At 36.3% G+C, this 18,461-nt stretch overlaps 2 protein-coding genes across 3 annotated transcripts in view; both read left to right on the forward strand.

Moving 5' to 3' along the window:
* Positions 1-253: 253 nt before the first annotated feature.
* LOC137390819 (uncharacterized) lies at positions 254-7,445 on the forward strand. The gene is made up of 3 exons (XM_068077135.1): positions 254-1,459; positions 1,545-1,731; positions 7,210-7,445. The coding sequence occupies exons 1-3, from the start codon at positions 254-256 to the stop codon at positions 7,311-7,313; spliced, it is 1,497 nt and encodes a 498-aa protein (XP_067933236.1). The 3' UTR covers positions 7,314-7,445.
* Positions 7,446-7,728: 283 nt separating this feature from the next.
* LOC137392259 (probable 3',5'-cyclic phosphodiesterase pde-5) overlaps positions 7,729-18,461 on the forward strand; it is a 37,058-nt gene continuing 26,325 nt past the window's right edge. Inside the window, exons 1-3 of one of the 2 annotated variants that reach the window (XM_068078924.1) lie at positions 7,729-7,827; positions 8,383-8,447; positions 10,600-10,783. In XM_068078924.1, the coding sequence (XP_067935025.1) occupies positions 7,800-7,827; positions 8,383-8,447; positions 10,600-10,783 (277 nt within the window). In that variant the 5' untranslated portion in view covers positions 7,729-7,799. Of the gene's footprint in view, positions 7,828-8,382; positions 8,448-10,599; positions 10,784-16,092; positions 16,292-18,461 lie in introns of those variants that run through there. The other variant, XM_068078925.1, reaches the window with a different exon arrangement.

Here is an 18,461-nt window from a genome sequence, read left to right on the forward strand (position 1 = left end):
TAAATATTTTTTGCGGCTACAAGAAATTTTATGAATTCACTTGACTTTTGTAATTCCCCCTTCTCTACATCTGTTCTACTATTATCTCAAATCGATCGTAGTTGTATGGCTTATGAAGTTGCAATAATGGTGAAGTGTAGATTTAACAGTCACTGTTCACTTTGTTTAAAAATTCCACATCGTCGTGTTGCACAATAGACTGTCCTCGGCATGCCATCTCAATAGATTTGGCTGATTATACTGGAGACTAGCTATGAAGAAATATTCACGATCATTTAATAGAAAGGTTAGTAAACAAAGCTTGCCTAGTGCACAAGAAAAGCTGAGCAGCAATGCTACTGAAGCTGCTACGTGTGGCAGCGGTGATGGTCATGTACAGGAGGAAAAAAATATGGCTGCTTCACTAGTCACTCCAGAAGTTCCTTGCCAGATTCCCGTTAGTACAAGTCATGATAGACATACACTCAGCGCTTGCGCCGACACGCACAAGGATCAAGTGGGCTCCGATTCAGCATCATTGGGTGTACCAGTGCCTCGTCAGTCAGCCAGTGATACTGACACTACCCAATATGATCTAATCAGCTTGGACGGCGTCGATTCTGGGCAACACTTGCCGCTACCGCTTAGCTGTGTCTGGGGTAATGGCATGCAGTTTCAATCACCGAATTATGAAATACCTAGCTCACTAATGCAGTTGACCTTGCAAGCTCCCACAGCTACCATACCTCTCCCACCCACAATGCTTCATCTACCCAAATTTAATCACGGCCTTCCGTTTCCAGACAGATCGGGTAGTATTAACTCATTCGCAGCTGCTCACAACTCCATGATGCAGCCTCCAGTACCCACCCTCAACGCCTCACTTGGGTTTCCATCTGTCTATGTATCACCAGCCGGACTCATAACAGTTCTCCTTAAGTTTGATGTCGCCGTAGAGATGACTGTAGACAAGAATATTAGAGTAGTAAACCACCGACACAAAGCTGTCGCAGCTACTAATAACAGAGGAAGCACCAACTGTGTCTACCACGTCGCCGCAAAGGTCTTTCAGGATGGCACACGAACAGAAGTAGAAGCTTTTGGAGAAAGACGTGCTCGAATGCAAACTAATGGTATACTCTTCGCTTCTGGTACAGAAGCATACCTGCTGGATGACTGTCACATCGTTCCTTCTCAGTTTGCCTTCAGCGATATGTCAAAAGACTCATCAGTGAATGTGCTCTTCACACCAGGCATGGCTTTTACCAATGAATTGCTTGTCCACTGCGATGAGATTACGAAAGGTTCTCGCTATTACTTTCATAAAGATGGCTCAACAACCATAATCATTAATAATATCAAGATCCACCAAGATGAAAATGGTGAAGTGCAGGTTGTTTCAGGTCGGCGCAATATATTCACGTCACCCGTTTATGGAGCCATCTATCTGCAAACGCATTTCGTCGAGATCTCAGTCCAGGTAATAGTAATGATCAATTATTGTTTCGATTTGGTTCTTTAAACTTTTGAATGTTTTGTATAGAAATTTGATTCAACATTTTTAGGTGAACTGGAACGTTTGTGTTCTGAGAGGTACTCAAAGGTTGACTGCATCATACACAAACTTAGCTGTTTGCAATGGGCAGCATGAGGCTGGATTTAACCAGTACAGAGAGGTCTTCTCAAGGGTGTACAATCCTACTCTATCCGAATTTGAGAACTGGCTTCCTTCTCTCACCTATCTCTCTCAAGGTAGTGCTAGTCATGTATTTGAGTTGTTTAGTTGCTGTCACAGCTACTAGTTTGACAGTTTTTAGCTGCTGTTCGCAAAGTTTTAAGTTAATGCTCAATAACCAATGTGATAAACCATGGGTGCTTGGGCCTCGGTTTATTTTGTTTGACGTCACTGTTGACTAATCAAATGACTGTTGACCAATCAAATGACTGTTGACCAATCAAATGACTGTTGACCAATCAAATGACTGTTGATCAATTAAATGACAGTTGACCAATCAAATGACTGTTGACCAATCAAATGACTGTTCACCAATCAAATGACTGTTCACCAATCAAATGACTGTTGACCAATCAAATGACTGCTGACCAATCAAATGACTGTTGACCAATCAAATGACTGTTGACCAATCAAATGACTGTTGACCAATCAAATGACTGTTGACCAATCAAATGACTGTTGACCAATCAAATGACTGTTGACCAATCAAATGACTGTTGACCAATTAAATGACTGTTGACTAATCAAATGACTGTTGACCAATCAAATGACTGTTGATCAATCAAATGACTGTTGACCAATTAAATGACTGTTGACCAATCAAATGACTGTTGACCAATTAAATGAATGTTGACCAATCAAATGACTGTTGATCAATGGTGCAAATGTAAATATTCTTGTCTCTCTTTTGAATGTGAAAAACTTAAAGTAAGCAGACTCTAGCTGTATAATAATAGTTGTTAACTGTTGAAACATTTTGAAAAGCATACAAAATAATTTAAATAAGAACTCTATACAGTAAAATGTACATGCAGAGGCTGTCATAATCATCATATATAATTTAGCTCAAAGAGCACCTGTGAAAATTCAGTAGGTTGATTCAGTTCAAGAATAGAAACCGATGAAAGATTTATTTTGTGTCATGATGAGGCATTGCTCCTTGTGTGGAATTGTGTGCAGATTTAATTTTATGACTTGGGGGAAATAAAGAAGCTAAGCCGAAGTCATAAGCCACTACGATTATATTGGCACACTTGATATACATTTTCTAAAGGCTAATCATGATGTGCGAAATGTGACACTGTTTTGTGGCAATGTCTTGCTGTACTGTTTTGCTGCAATTAAAATACCTGTCCTAGTGAACAATGATTCAAATAAATTTTTTCTAAATTTATTTTTGACCAATGATATAAACCCCCCCCCCCTCCCACAAGGATAGGCGACGGCTATCATATGGGCGGGGTTTAATGATCGAGCTCTGTTGGTATGAACCCGAACATGACACCAGAACAAAGAAATATGTTGAATAAAGCCCCTTGTAAATTTACAAATATTATGAATAATGGTGGTTATTTTACTGATCTGTTAGTTTCATTTTGCCTTCAAAAAAATATAGTAGCCCAATATTGTCACCGTTATGATCAGTCAGTTGCTATTCGCAATCATTCGTGATATTAATAGTCATCATTGTGAAATTGCCCAAATTTGGTTTTAAATTTAGATTTTGAGCATGAAAACTACACTGCACTGCTTTGCTTGCTGTCCCATTCTATTGGCCAGGTAAAACAATGTGACAACAATGAAAGACTGTCATTTTATGGTACGAGTGGCAAAATATTAATCAAAAACTAGAGAAAAAAGGCCGTTGTTCGGGTGATTTCGAGTAAATTATATTTAACTTTAAGCATATACTAAGATCCCTCCGAATCTCAAAATTGTTCAAAATAGGTAATTTGAAATGTTTTATTTTCCATGCATCCATTTTTTTGGTTAGGTATTACCCGTACACTGTAGAAATTCGAGGTTTGCTGATTCATGGTTTGTTATCCGCGATCGACGCATATCTGCAATAAAAACTTAGACCCAAAGACCTAACAAAGCAACGCAACCACCCCGCCAGAATTGTGTTAGCCCTGAAACCCAGGCTAACACAATCCCAACAGAGCTCCATCATTAAACCCTGCCCATATGATAGCCATCGCCTATCCTTGTGTGGGGTTTTATATCATTGTTACGACACATGACCGTGTGTCTGAGAGCAAGCTATATTCTCCTCAAGCCCTGCCTGCTGCCAGCACAGAGCAGCGGTTGCCTATAACATTGGATGAAATCAATAATATGGATGCTAAAAAGCATTAAAAAGATGCATCTTCTATTGAAAATTGGGTTTCTTTAAAATATATCATTAGTCATCTAAAATCCATCATTTAAAAACCTAAATATTTTCAGAGCAGCAATTCCAATTTATATGAGCAAGGTTAAAGGTTAAAGGGTAAAGGTTTAAGATAGAGGATTAGTAAAGGGTTTGTAGTCTAAATGTTTATATTGACAATTACTGGCACAATCATACCTGATCTACTAGCTGTCCTTGTGATCCCTCGTGTAGCTGAAGTAGTTATTCTTTGTCTCTCAAAACTAGCTGATTTTCTATTGGTAACCTTTTCTCAAAGAAAATATGTTTTTCAGTATTTTGTGAAACTGATAGGAGCACAAGGCGCATTTGTATCCTTTAAATGCATTTTGTTACAAGCTTTTAGTGCTAGGCATCGCTGGATTTAACAGACGGGCATTACACTTTATTATTGTTAAATTTTTATTATGCTTCAGCTTTCCTTTCGGGACTTAAATTTTTTTCGTCTTTGGTTGTAGTTGCAGACATCCCTACAAATTTTATTCGTGTTCTCATTGGCCTGTCTCAATTTCACGTTTAGCTAATTTGGTTAGTTAGTTTTCGTAGTTTGTTTATTTGGTTACGGATTACAATTTTAATGGAATACATTTGCCTTTTTATTTTGCTCTCTTGTAAAATGGCCTTAATTAAAGTTTTTGGCAATCGTTTGAGTTCTATTTCTACTTAAATATAAACTCCAAGCCATTAAGCAAATTAAATTTTGCTTGATTTTGAAATGGAAAATTTTTGCATTAAGGTTAATATTTGTTATAGCTTGTAATTTTCTTGCATTCACAATCTATTAGTGTCATTGGAAGGTGATGGATATCAAAACAATACTAATGCACAACCAAAAACAGCAAAAAAACAAAACAAAGTGGTAGTTTGTATAAAACGTCGTTTTGTAGTGAATTTAAAGAATAACAAAGGGGAAATACAAGCTCTGTGCTCAAACACTAGTCAAAATAGTTGAAGATAGTGACTTCTGTTATCATGATAACATACATTGTTTGCTTGTTTGCTGCCAGCAGAGGAATTATTTATACTTACATGTTGTTACGAATCGCAATTGTACTTCGGTTAAAACGAACCAGATAAATTTCGTTTGACTATGACTATAAAACTAAGATCAACCATGAATATAATTAGACATCCTTCTGTTTACAAAAATTTCCAATCAAAGAAAAAACATGTTTTCTGGCAAGAGAAGCATGCCAGTTTATCTTGCCAGAAAATATGTTTCCGACAAGGGAGATGGAGATCAGACAGCCAGCTCACATTCTCTCTAACTCTATCGACATATAGTCTGCACGAGTTTATTGTTTGTAATGTAATTGTATTTTAAAAGATATCATTTTGCTTAACTAGTAACATTGATTAATGTTTGGCTAGGCAAAGGTGTGCTCAGCTATAGATAGTGCAAGCAGTCGTATTAAAGAGCCAACTTGGTGATATTCTTTTAGCCATAGCACTACGCCGCTTCTTTGTTTTAGTAAGCATTTGAAAATTTGTTTTAGTGCATGCTTTTTATGTAATTCTTAACCTAACAAGTATATTTTTAGTCTTTCATAACATTTTATAATGGTTTTGGTTCAAAATTTAGATTTTGTTTTGGTGCCATCCGTGGCCTGTGTAAGATATCTGGAATACAGATATAGTAATAACTCTCTCTCTCTCTCTAAGCTTTTTCGCAGTTGGTCATTTCAACAATGGCTGTCTTATGGTTTAGGCCACATCACTGTCTTTCATGCAGCTCTGATTGCCACCTTCTCCCGCCATCTGGTTGTATCTAGTTCCCTCAACTTTATGTACCGTAAAACTTGTAACTTACCTTAAAACCTCTATTTGTCCGCCGCTTCTATTTGACCGCTGCTTCTATTTTAACGCTGCTGTAAAAGGGTTGAAAATTAGAGTGCCGCCCTTTAATTGAAAGCCCCCTCCATTTGACCACCACTTTGCCACTCTTTGATCTTTATAAACCCATAATAGCAAGTGATCAGTAGACAAGTGTCAACAAAATCATACTAATAATGACTCGGTTACATTAATAATAATTCATTCTTTCATTGTTTCTGTTCATATCGAAGTCCGCTTTTTTGTTTTTCTGTTAAAAGTTTGAAAGCAGCGCCATAGATATAATTAACAACTGTTTCATATGAATAGTAGTTTAGTTTTACTTCAATGCGGTCTTGATATTTTGCATGATGTATATGAAAAGCGGCCTACATTTACGATAGTTTATGAACGACTAGTCTTAGGCTAAAAGATGTGCTTAGCCCCTATACAGCTAAAAATTTACTGTTATTTGTGCAAAATGCATCGCGCGAAAGTTTTGCTCTGCTAAAAAATTATTTGGTCGATAATTTTGACTGGTTCATCAGCGCAGAAGAAGAGCTGAGGTCAGACGACATTGTGGAAGGTATGGAACTGCCGGATGAAGATGTTCGTTCCGTTGAAAGCAACATTCAGAAGCAGACAATGCAAATATTTTTGTTTTAAAAGTGTTATTTTTTTGTTTCTGCATGTATTATAACTATAGTTCATTTATGACACTTGTTTTTAAATGAATATATATTTGTAGCATTTGTTAGACTATTATTATATAACTTATAAATTTGCAGATTTATAGCATATTGTTTGATAGCATCTTTACGATTATCTCAACTCCTGCTTTCGATAGATCGACTACAAACTGTAGCAAATGTATCAATTAGTACAATGAGCATTTATGCAACATTGTTAAGTATAATTATAAAATAAAAATATTGATTCAAATTTAGAATAAAATAAATTAAAAGATACAAATTGCAAAAAAGGACACAGCCTATTATAGTATCATAACAGGCTAATTGAAAGCAATAGATATCAACTGGTAGATATATTTCTCGGTTTCTCGTTGCATATTATTAAGAGATCTCTGACAATTTGGAGGTAAGTTAGCAGATTTATTGCATCCAAAAAGGTTAATGTCGGTCTGCTCGAAGGAGGCTGCAAAATATAGGCGAAATTCGCTTGGGCCATAAAAGGGTTAAATTTAGCTTTCCAAAATTTGAAACGAAAATTTGAGCAAGCTATTTGAAAAATACAATTCCAGCCTTTATTTGAACGCCACCTCTATTTTATCGCCACTATAGGAGAAGGTTTTAAAAATAGAGCGTCATGGCATTCAAATAGAGGTTTTACGGTAGCTACATCTTTCTATCTCAGCTTGGGTTGACCTTGATTCCTCATTCCCCCGTAAAGTTTTTTTTCTAATTTTCTTTTTATTTCTTTCTAATCGTAATTGACTAATCATGTGTTCACATCTTTATTTTATTCATTTCAGGGCTACCACAGACGCGTAGAAATTATATGAACACGCAGAACTACAACAAAGATTTTAGAAATAAGGGAGACGGAGATCAGACAGCCAGCTCACATTCTCTCTAACTCCATCGACATATAGTCTGCACTACGGATAGATGAATCTGTAATATTGGGAAAAAATAATTTTTTTCATTTAATTATATGGCTAGTCATTTGATGTTTGACTTACATAACCGATATAGTGTATACATACTGTTGCGCCATATGATATTTTTGTTGTTTATTAATTCAATAATAGTGTTTGAGATAGTTATTAAACATGGCGGATATACAATTCTTGTTGACTCTCTAAGAGATATGTCGGATGTTAATTAGATTGTGCTGAGAGATAAGACCTGCGTGATCATGTTAGCGTTGTTAACACGAGCTCACTAATTGATAAGATAACATGCCTAAGGGAAGGATTGAGCTAGCAGACTGGGCAATCAATAGCCGAGATATGATTGCTGTCAACTGCAGATGCTTCATTTGCAAAATGCTTTTGCCAAGATAGAGCTTGGTTTTGGCGAGGTCTAGCAGGTACTCTTCAGGGTTTTTAAATGCAACCAGATGAATGGTGTTCACAAATCCCAAGAAGGTGAGTTCTGTTTTCCTCTCCCTAAAGTGTCTATATATTTACGAGTGGAAGCCTGTAGGTCTTGCTTTATGCTTACCAGCTGATATGCTTAATTAGGAAGCTTTTAAAAGTGTGTCACAATTATGTAGAGGTAATTTATATGGGTTCATAGTTTTCAACAAAATGTTGGCAACTGATTCTGTGATTACCCAGTAGTATGTTGCACTGCTTTGGTTCTTATTGCAGCTTATAGGTTGTTATGGATTATTATTGTTATGTTGTTATGGATTATTATTATTGTTATGTTGTTATGGATTTGTACAACTTTTAAACGTTTTAAATTGATATTTCAGAACATTCTTTAAACCGAATTGCCGCGTAGTTTCAGCTATTCAGTAGGTTCAACCATATATTTGACACGATTGTATTTTTTTCAAAGCAGCATCAGCCCGACATCTTACAAAGCAGTGTTTGGTTTGCACATACGATACGTTAAAGGCATCATTCACTTGTTAGTCTCGTGCTATTGCTGCCCTGTTAAAATCATGTCTGAAATAAAATATGTTCTGGTTTTAGGACGTGTTGCATACATGTTCGTGAAGAGTCAAGTCCTCAAATTTGAGAAATTTCTCACAGAGAGGGTTAGTATCTACAATCCAGATGCTCCAATGATTGTCAGCATTATGAATTGTTTAGCACAAGTGCTATGACTAATAACAACATAATAATAACAATAATAATAACAACATAATACGAGTATAATTGCTTCTCATAAAAAAACTTGCATCTTGTCTTAAATTAGTTAAGGATGTGTCACCATCAATTAGCAGTAATTGTTATTGTGACTATTTGTGAGAACGCATGAGTTTACAGCCACCTACTCAGATTATCTTGCACTGGTGGAACTAAGGCTATACGATGCACAATGAGTCTTTATGGGATTGATTGATTGCAACAAACCAAAGTATTCAAGCTAATGTTAGCCATCAGTTAGAAAACTGTTGCAAAACATCACGCATTAGCGCTGTTGGAATATCATCTTGCCATTATTGCCAGAGTTTAATTTATGGATTTCATATCGGTGCATTATATGATCTGCTAAGTAAAAGCTACTTTGAAAATGAGCCGATAAAGCTTTGAAGTTGCGGAGACGATCTGATAACAATTCTGTAGTCTTGAATCACGTTATTTCAGAATTTATATACATGTATTATACTGCGTATTGGATTGCAAGCTAGCGCAAAACTAGCACATTTTACATATTAGAGGCGCTCTTAAACAAGAAGTTATGATGTTGGAGGTTTTAGATTTGTCACTATTCAATGCATTGTATAACAAGTGGGCAGTAGATGTCATAGAAAAAAACTGCTAGGCTAGATACTGTAGCCTAATCCAACCTTATTTTTCTTTTGGTTGTTTTCAAAATTTGCATCGTTAAAATTTATTTTTAGCCATTTTTTAAATATCTTTTACAGACATAAAAAATGTCACATAACAACTACAACTACAAAGAATTTGTATATCCTTCAAAGCAAATTATTTTAAAGTTTGTATTACATTGTATTTTTAGCGTTGGCATGATGCTTTTTAATGAAGCGTCCTTAAGATCTTAACATTGTCATAATTTAATACATTCACAAGAAATCTCTAGACTCTTCTGAATCTATTTAAGTACTACTTCATTTAATTTTTTACCCGTTTGTGAGCTTCTATAAGCATTTTCAAAAAGAGCTTGACAGTTTTCTGCTTAGCCTACGGTTTCAGCAGTTTAAACGAAATGTTATTTTTGTTTACATTTGTAGCCTATCATCGTTTCAATTGACAAGTTAGTGTAGATTAAGTAGATTAAGCTGTAATAAATAAAATAAAATTTTAGAGATCACATCAGATGCTGTATTGGTAATTAAAGTCAAGAACAACTACAATATGAAATAATTCCTGGTTTATTAACTCGAAGACTATCACAATGAATGATCGACAGTAGGCTCTCTATAGATGTTTAGAATTACAGCCTAAAATAAAAATTTAAAGGAAATTAGGAAGGTGCTATTTTTTGCTCTTTTAGTAATTTGATAGTCTCTATCTCCTTGGGAAACAAAAAGTCCTTGAAAATCTCATTGATCCTCAATAGTTTATTTCACTGAGAAAAATAGCCTTGTAGGTTTGCAGCTTTGATTATCATCAGATAGATCACCACTAATCCAATGTAGGTACCTAAAATCAGAAGTATTCTTGTAGTTAAAATGAAGTGGCATTGCTATGATACATAAATTTGGTGAAGTTCTTCTCATTGAAGTCTACAAGGCAAGACATGCTCAGAATTTTTATGTAGTGCAAGGAGAAAAAGAAAGGGTTATGCATTTTATGTTAACATGTCAAGGTATTGTTTATTTTATGTCAACATGTGAAAGTACTATGTATTTTATGTCAACATGTAAAAGTACCATGTATTTTATGTCAACATGTTAAAGTACTATGTATTTTATGTCAACATGTGAAAGTACTATGTATTTTATGTCAACATGTGAAAGTACTATGTATTTTATGTCAACATGTGTGATTCTAAAGAAGCAGCTGTATAAATTAAAATATATCTTCCACGACTTTAATTCATATATCGCATTTCAACTTCGCTCTATTTTGTGCAGTTGTATGCATGGCGAGTTTGGTAAGTACGCATTTTTGTGATAAAAAGTAAGCGACTCCAAAGTTTAGCCTTTTAACCATTTATGCAAACTCGTAGAATGACTAAGAGTGTGTTAGTGTTACAAAATGTTTAATGGTGGTTTTCAGCAAATGAGCGAATCTTCAAAGTCGATGTTCAGCACACGTAAAACTACTGCTGCCGCATTACTTGGGAACGGTTACGCGATGCCTCCGCAGAATGGTAGACGAAGACACGTATCAGCGAGCAGACTTTGGGCAAATGGAACGAGCAACAGAGCGCAGGCATGCACTCTTGGTGACCTCATCAACGGTTTGTGTGCAAGTCTTATTTATCAAACTAACATAATATTGCCTACATATATATTGTTATATATATATATATATTGTTTTAGCCATGTTTTTTTTGTATTTGGATTTTCGTAAATATTGACTTAATAATTTATTGAAGCTCAGCTAATATAAGCCAGAAAGATTTTGATAAATTGACATCAGCCAGAATCATTAGGTTGTGACAGCGCTGCCATTTACTAATTTACTTTTAGTTTTATGTCAGTAGCTATTAATCATGACTAATATGAATTGTAAACTTGTTTTGTTCAGTAATCAGAGTTGATACAAATAATTCACCGAATGCCGCTAAAATAATTAAATAGGGATAGTGGCTGATTACTCATAATTGTAACAGTTGATATATTTGTTAAATTACTATAGGTATAAGGAAAGATAGCTTTGACGGTGTTATATTACACTGGTATTAACAACATCTGTCATGGGAACTCTGATCGAACAAAATGATTTAAGAGTTCTGGCATTATTAGTTCATTCAAAAAGCATCCTATTTTCAAGTCATTCAAATTTGAAATGGGAGATAAATTTTAATATTGTTAGCAATCTTACATACCTTTAAAGCCACTTCCGTGACTTCCCATATTTGATCACAGACTATAGTTTTTAAATAGCATGGAGAACATGTTTAGATGCAACGAATGAACATCTTTACAAATGGTTGGCCGCTTTGCCATATGTTGTAAAAGCATGGCTTGACTATCGGTTATAAAATGTCTGTGAATCTTTTCAATAATTTAAATAGCATAAATCAGCATGACTTGTCGCTAATTCTAATAGCCATCATCACCAACTAATCCAGTAAAAATATTGTAAAACCTTCATTTGAACGCGCGAGGCGCTCTATTTTTCAACCCTTCCCTTGGAGTGGGGCTTTATCAGAAGTGGCGTTCAAATACAGGTTCTACGGTATTCTCTTTAGCCACAGAGCCTTTTATCCCATTATTCTGCTCCCCACTTTTATGTAAGCTATAAATAGCTCAAAGTACTTGCTTGACACGTATTTTATCATTTTATATTTCGCTCGTATATGCCTATACAGTTTACTTTTCTTTATCTTAACAAAACAACGAGTCTCCTTGTTTGTAATTGTCAGACCTCCATCAAGATTTTATTCATAATCACCAACTTAACAAACATTTATGAAATCATTGTGCTATTATAGTAACGTAGATGGTATTATTTCCTATGACAAGGGTGTATTGGTATCGCGCTGGGTATATAGATAAACTAACAAATGAGCAAACAGAAAACTCCACTAGCAGTAATGTTTATCTGTAATTCCCTCATTCAAATTGATGTGTTCATATCTACGTGTACTCAATGTGTCCGATGTCCTTGAAGTGAAATAGGTTGGCTGATGCGCACGTGACAAATGCTGTTCTAAATTTTCGACAGCCAGGAGATTGGCACAGCCAGAGAGTGCTAATGCTGAATGTTAATTACTAATTAAATTTGATCTATAAATAGCTGTATAAACGTCTCTGTAATTCATAACATTGTGCGCATTATGTTTGTTCGTTTCACCACAAGACACTATTCATTCATTTTTACACCGCAGTATCTAAATCTTTATCATTCAGGTATGCTTGAGATTAATTTTGACTAGTATACTTGAACTAACAATACTATAGTAGTGTCTATAAAGTAGTGTCTATAAAGTAGTGCCTATAAAGTAGTGTCTATGAAGTAGTGTCTATAAAGTAGTGTCTATAAAGTAGTGTCTATAAAGTAGTGTCTATAAAGTAGTGTCTACAAAGTATTGTCTATACAGTGGTGTCTGTAAAGTAGTGTCAATAAAGTAGTGTCTATAAAGTAGTGTCTATAAAGTAGTGTCTATAAAGTAGTGTCTATAAAGTAGTGTCTATAAAGTAGTGTCTACAAAGTATTGTCTATACAGTGGTGTCTGTAAAGTAGTGTCAATAAAGTAGTGCCTATAAAGTTGTGTCTATAAAGTTGTGTCAATAAAGGGGCGTTTACATAGCTTCTTTCTATTATAATTAACATTATTTGCAAACCACTTTGTGGTATTCTTTGGGTATTCTTTGGCGGTGTGCCAAAAAGTATAAGTTGAACCAAAGCAAAAATATGCAGTAAACAAACTCATTTGGAATTTTCAAATTCTAGCTTTACAAATATATTTACAAGTTTTTGTCTGTTGCTTCGCTTTTAAGTTTTAACTAAATTAGGGAAAGTAAGTTGCCTGCTTTGTCTTGTTACTCAGGCTAATATGTGTAATAGGAAAGAGTTGTCTTCTCTCAATTCTACATGATGTTCAGGCATTACCTCCTCTATACATTGTTTGACATAGATTTCATTTATTGTCTGCGTGCAGCTTTGATATGCTCATTAAGTTAGGGTGAGCCAAAAGAGCATTGAAAAAGATGAATCTAGAAATTGTGAATAACATACCTTTGTATGTTAGTGTGGCCTTGGATTGCCACTAGTAAACTCTTACATTCTTAACATTCCTAACATTCTTTACATTCTTAATGGTTTACCAGACAAACAACTTATTTAGAGCTCAAAACTATTCCCGCATTATTTTCATATTATGCAATCTAAAATGTATCTCTATTATAATTGTGCGCATTTTAATGTCAGGTTTGTAAAATTTGTAACAGCCACATAACTAACTATTGGTTAGTCACAGATTTCACAAATAGCTTTCCTACTGGTTAGTCACAGATATCACAAATAGCTGTACTACTGGTTAGTCACAGATATCACAAATAGCTGTACTACTGGTTAGTCAAAAATATCACAAATAGCTGTACTACTGATTAGACACAGATAGCACAACTAACTTTACACAAAAGTCCATATAATTACCTGAGTAAAGGCCATTACGTTTAGTTTTTATTGCATGTTGATATTTACCAACATAAAATTGTCAAAAATAGCCTTAGGAACATGTCTACCCTTATAGTTGAGTGTATCAAAATAATCTTTGCTACTTTCTAAATTTCCTATATATAGGAAAGATGTCATAAATAGCCTTATCAGGTTTTATCAGGTAAAGGCTATCACCGGTACTGGGGTGCAGACAAGACGCTGTACTTACAGCGTACTTACTGTCACAAACAGCCTTAACTCTATCTATGCAAATGCATCAAATGATTTTCATCAATTCTTAATTTACTGATTTAAGTAAGCAGATTAAGCTCAGTTGGTTTTTGGTTGCTTCAAAGGAGTTGTTGGTCGTCTTTTCTTGAAGCGTCGTCACACTTCAATCGTGAGTATTTTGGGAGACTTTATAAGCTCCCGTCAAGCGCTGAGTGATTCATAACTTGATGTCGGTATTGAATGTACTGAAAATTGTCATGACAGCACAGCTCTTTAAATATGTATATATATCCAGATCACAACTATACAAACCTTTGAGTTGGAAACCCCGCCGCGTTTATAACCCAAAAAGTTTTTATAGTTGTGATCTGAATATATATTTAAAGTATGTACCTAAGTCTACTATCTGTGTGCATAGCAATAGGATGAGGTAGTAGGTCACACGCAGTCGTGATAGGCTGGGGTAACTACATAGGTAGGCAACCTGTTTAGCTACAGACTATCTAAGGCAGGCAGGGAGCAATTTAGCAAAGACGGTAACTAGCTAAATGTATTGCTCACGTCAGCGGAGTTCTGTAATTTGTAGAGGCAGTTGTTTCATAAAGTGGATTATTTCATAATAATATTGATTCAGCTCGAGTCCAGTCTACTAATGACATGCAATTTACACACTGGCTTCATCAGCGCGCTCTCACTCTTGAGAGCATCGTGCGCATTACTTACTTACTTACTCCTGTACTTACATTTGAGCTCGTAACTCTTCTAATCACCTTTCATCTCTAGTTTGAAAACACTAAAAATACAACAGCAGTTTAATGTCTGATGAGTGTGGATCAATGAAGAGCTGAGAGTAGTCTCCTCTCATCTGATGTATAGAAAGAAGCTGTCTAACTTATCACTCTAGTCATATGGTCCTTATTCACTTGTTTAATATTGCATTTAAACTATGATGTAGTAGAATGGTTAACAGCCTTCAGGATTTTACAGTTTGTTGCTAGAAACTGCTGAAATGAAGTGAGCATGTCTGATGGTGTGTGAGCATGTTTGATGGTGTGTGAGCATGTCTGATGGTGTGTGAGCATGTCTGATGGGATGTGGGCATGTCTGATGGTGTGTGAGCATGTCTGACGGTGTGTGAGCATTTCTGATGGGATGTGAGCATGTCTGATGGTGTGTGAGCATGTCTGATGGTGTGTGAGCATGTCTGATGGTGTGTGAGCATGTCTGATGGTGTGTGAGCATTCCTGATGGTGTTTGAGGATGCCTGATGATGTGTGAGGATGTCTGATGGTATATGAGCATGTCTGATGGTGTGTCGACACGTCTGGTGGTGTGTGAGCATGTCTGATAGTGTGTGAGCATGTCTGATGGTGTATGAGCATGTCTGATGGTGTTTGAGCATGTCTGATGGTATGTGCGTATGTCTGATGGTGTGTGGGCATGTCTGATAGTGTGTGAGAATGTCTGATGGTGTGTGAGCGTGTCTGATGGTGTGTGAGCTGCTTCATTTTCATGTTACTGATGTGATAATAGCCGGCCATTCGCAACATTTTTAAACCCTGGTTGGTTAAACCCCAATTCATGTGATGTAGTGTGGTAAATATAGTGTTATTTTACATAAATATTTATTTGTATCATATTACTGACAATTTAGAGTAAATGATGTCACCATTGGTGAATCAATACTAAACCATCACACTTTGGTTTCAAGCGCGACGAACAAGTGGACTGACAATTGTAGCACTACAAATGGGCAGTACACATGCAAAGAGTGAAGAATTCATCACAATTGTAAAAACATGCAGCATTACATGTATTTATATACGTAGTGAGTAGGACTGAGTATCTCTTAGGAGAGGATAACGAGCGATGACAGCGGGCAGCAACAGCTCTCCAATACTCATTAGTGATGCTAAATAATATAATTGTTGCCTGTAAAATTGGATATAGCCAAGCTTCTAACGAATTAGCAAGAAATGTGTGTTGTTGTAGAGCGAGCGCTGATAGGTCGCTTGTAACGTCTAGCCCTATATTGCGCATAAAATCAATAATCGCCATTCAACAGGAAAAATGCTCTATAGAACATTCGTTTGACAACATATATTATTTCTCTCATAGTCATTAGAGACAGGCTACTAGGTGAAGTAACAGTCAGTAGGTTTGTATCGAGTAGTCGAAGGGTTGGACGAACGCCTGGTGTTTGCTACAACCTCCTAATACATAAACTAGGCATTTGCTAGTTCGCTGTGAGGCGCTGGATATAGTAGCTAGCTGAGCTTGGGCCACAAGATACACCAATGCTATATTCGGAGTAATGCTCAGGGCAGTTTTATAGTTTGGGTTCTATCAATGACAGGGGAGCCACTAACATGTCCTGATGTAGCCACAACCATGAGCATCGGTGTAGGTGAGTCTACTTTCACATTTCGGATGGTACTTTCCGTTCTGGTTTTCACATTTGCAATGTGACGGCTTTCACATATGACTAGAAACGATTTACGGATTTACCACTAGAAATTGACAATCTTGAACAAGTATTACACTCGGGTCACCTATTTGACTTCCGTAACTGTAGTTACCGCATTAATCTCTGCAAGGCAATACAACTCTAGCGGCTGGTAGAGTGGATTACATTCAGCGTACATCTGAAAGTCTCTGAAATTCTATGCCAACATTGAACAGTGATCGCTCAAAGTTTGCAATAGTGATCAAGTAGTTGTCATGTCAAAAGTTTGCTTTGTTTTTTACTAATAAGCAACAATTTTAAACCCGAGCATTCATAAATTTGGCTGCTTCCAAACCTGTTCATTTTTTGATAACAGTTATGCATCAATCACACGTATGGGCTCATCAAGCTGTACGTCAAGCTGGCAAGGAATGGCTATTAGCTATCTCGCAGAACAATTAATACGTCTATTAAAATCTCATCGCAACTAGATGATAATTAAACCGCTGTGAGCTAATAAAACTCGCTGCTTGCAAACCATTTTGGTCTAGCTGACCATCACTGCCGCTAGATTCTAACCTTTTTGCATTCTACTCTAGTCTTTAGTCTACCGGGTGTCAATTATTTACACAGCTTTTAGCGTGATTACTGCCCTACCTCGTTCATTGCCTACAATTACTCTCAAACGCTTTCTCTCCCATTCCGCTAGGCATTCGGAAATTATGCTGCGCTGGAAATCATCAAGCTGATGGTGGTAATGTATTATGGTGATGATCAGACCCTATTCATTGTCTGTGCAACAGATGTGATGTAATTACTATGTTGCTGTATATATTACACGTACAGGGAAGATCTCTTCTCTCTAGGGTCTTCGCTAACAACGGCAATGTGCCACCTATCATTCCTCGCTCTCAATATTCATTGTCGCTAGGCTAATACTAACACGCTAAATAATGAACACGGGCACTTTCTATGTCGGAGTCAGTCCACAAGATTCTCTATAGTCGATTTACATGTTTCTTTGAAAGTATTTTGCACTAGGGACTGCTAGCTGTCATCGCTCAGGTCCGTATCAATAATTACGTTTCTTTGATTTGCATAAAACAAGAATATCCTGAAAAAAGCAATAAGTATGCTGATGGTGGATGGATGAGTTATTGTATTGACTTCACGGGAAAGTCTCTAGAGAATGCTCGTCATTAGTGTGTGTAAGATGCAAGTGGCAGGCTGTCGATTGGTGATGAACAAAGAAGGAATTTATATTTTGTTCATCACGGACAATCGCAAAACAAATGCCACACTATCCAAATGACAAAGTCTACTTATTTCCAATTATTATCCATAAAAGTTTTTCTGCATTTCAAAAAATGGAGTATAACAAATCAGACTATAAGTTATTTTGCTTGAAAGCAGTAAAGACTCCCAAAAATGAATTGAGTGTTTTTGAGGAGCGCATGTCAATAGTGCTCTGCGCGCGCATTTTAAAAGCATTAATTAAATAAAAAATGGCGAAACGTAGTCAGTCCAAACTCACACTCAAAAAGCTACCGCCTCTAAAAGAGTTTCCACCGTTGTATCAACACTAACTCGGCAGTGTAATAAATTCCTTGTATCGCTCGGTTATTGCGCCCGAACTATAAACACCTTTGTTTAAACTGGCCTTTTGTCAGCTGCATTGGGATCAGGCTTAATGGTTATTACGAAAACTGTCAAGTAGTCATTTGAAAAGCCGGTATAGATGGCAGAGGTCTAGTTAATACCTTCTGCACATAATATTAATGTTCCACACACACACACAGGGATAAAAACTTTACTTTCCTTAAGCTAGCCAATTGTTTAAATGCCACATAGTTTGTGCGTACAGCGGGTAATCTGCAAGTCTCCGCAAATCTTCCGCTCACACTGATCCTTGGCTAAAGGTGTTCGCTATATTTGAGTTTGTATTGAGTTGAGCTGCTGCCTTTAGGCTGTCCAAAGTTTGATGTTTGTTGTCTTCCTCTCAAATTTTATTTCCCCTGTTCTGTGGCCGCGGATGTCCTGCATGCGTTGTCTGAGCATCAACTGGGGGATGAGAATAAATATACAGAGGCAACCTTTTGCCTCTGCCTGTTGTTGGAGACAATTGGGTTTT

Source organism: Watersipora subatra, chromosome 3 (genome assembly GCF_963576615.1).
Source record: "Watersipora subatra chromosome 3, tzWatSuba1.1, whole genome shotgun sequence".
Lineage (NCBI taxonomy): Eukaryota > Metazoa > Bryozoa > Gymnolaemata > Cheilostomatida > Watersiporidae > Watersipora > Watersipora subatra.

What these genes read in the sequence shown, in the direction of transcription:
- LOC137390819 (XM_068077135.1), top strand. Translation starts at nt 254, where the DNA reads ATGAAGAAATATTCACGATCATTTAATAGAAAGGTTAGTAAACAAAGC. An exon ending in TCGTCGAGATCTCAGTCCAG is followed by an intron (nt 1,460 to 1,544) that starts GTAATAGTAATG and finishes CAACATTTTTAG; the next exon opens with GTGAACTGGAACGTTTGTGT. An exon ending in TCTCACCTATCTCTCTCAAG is followed by an intron (nt 1,732 to 7,209) that starts GTAGTGCTAGTC and finishes TATTCATTTCAG; the next exon opens with GGCTACCACAGACGCGTAGA.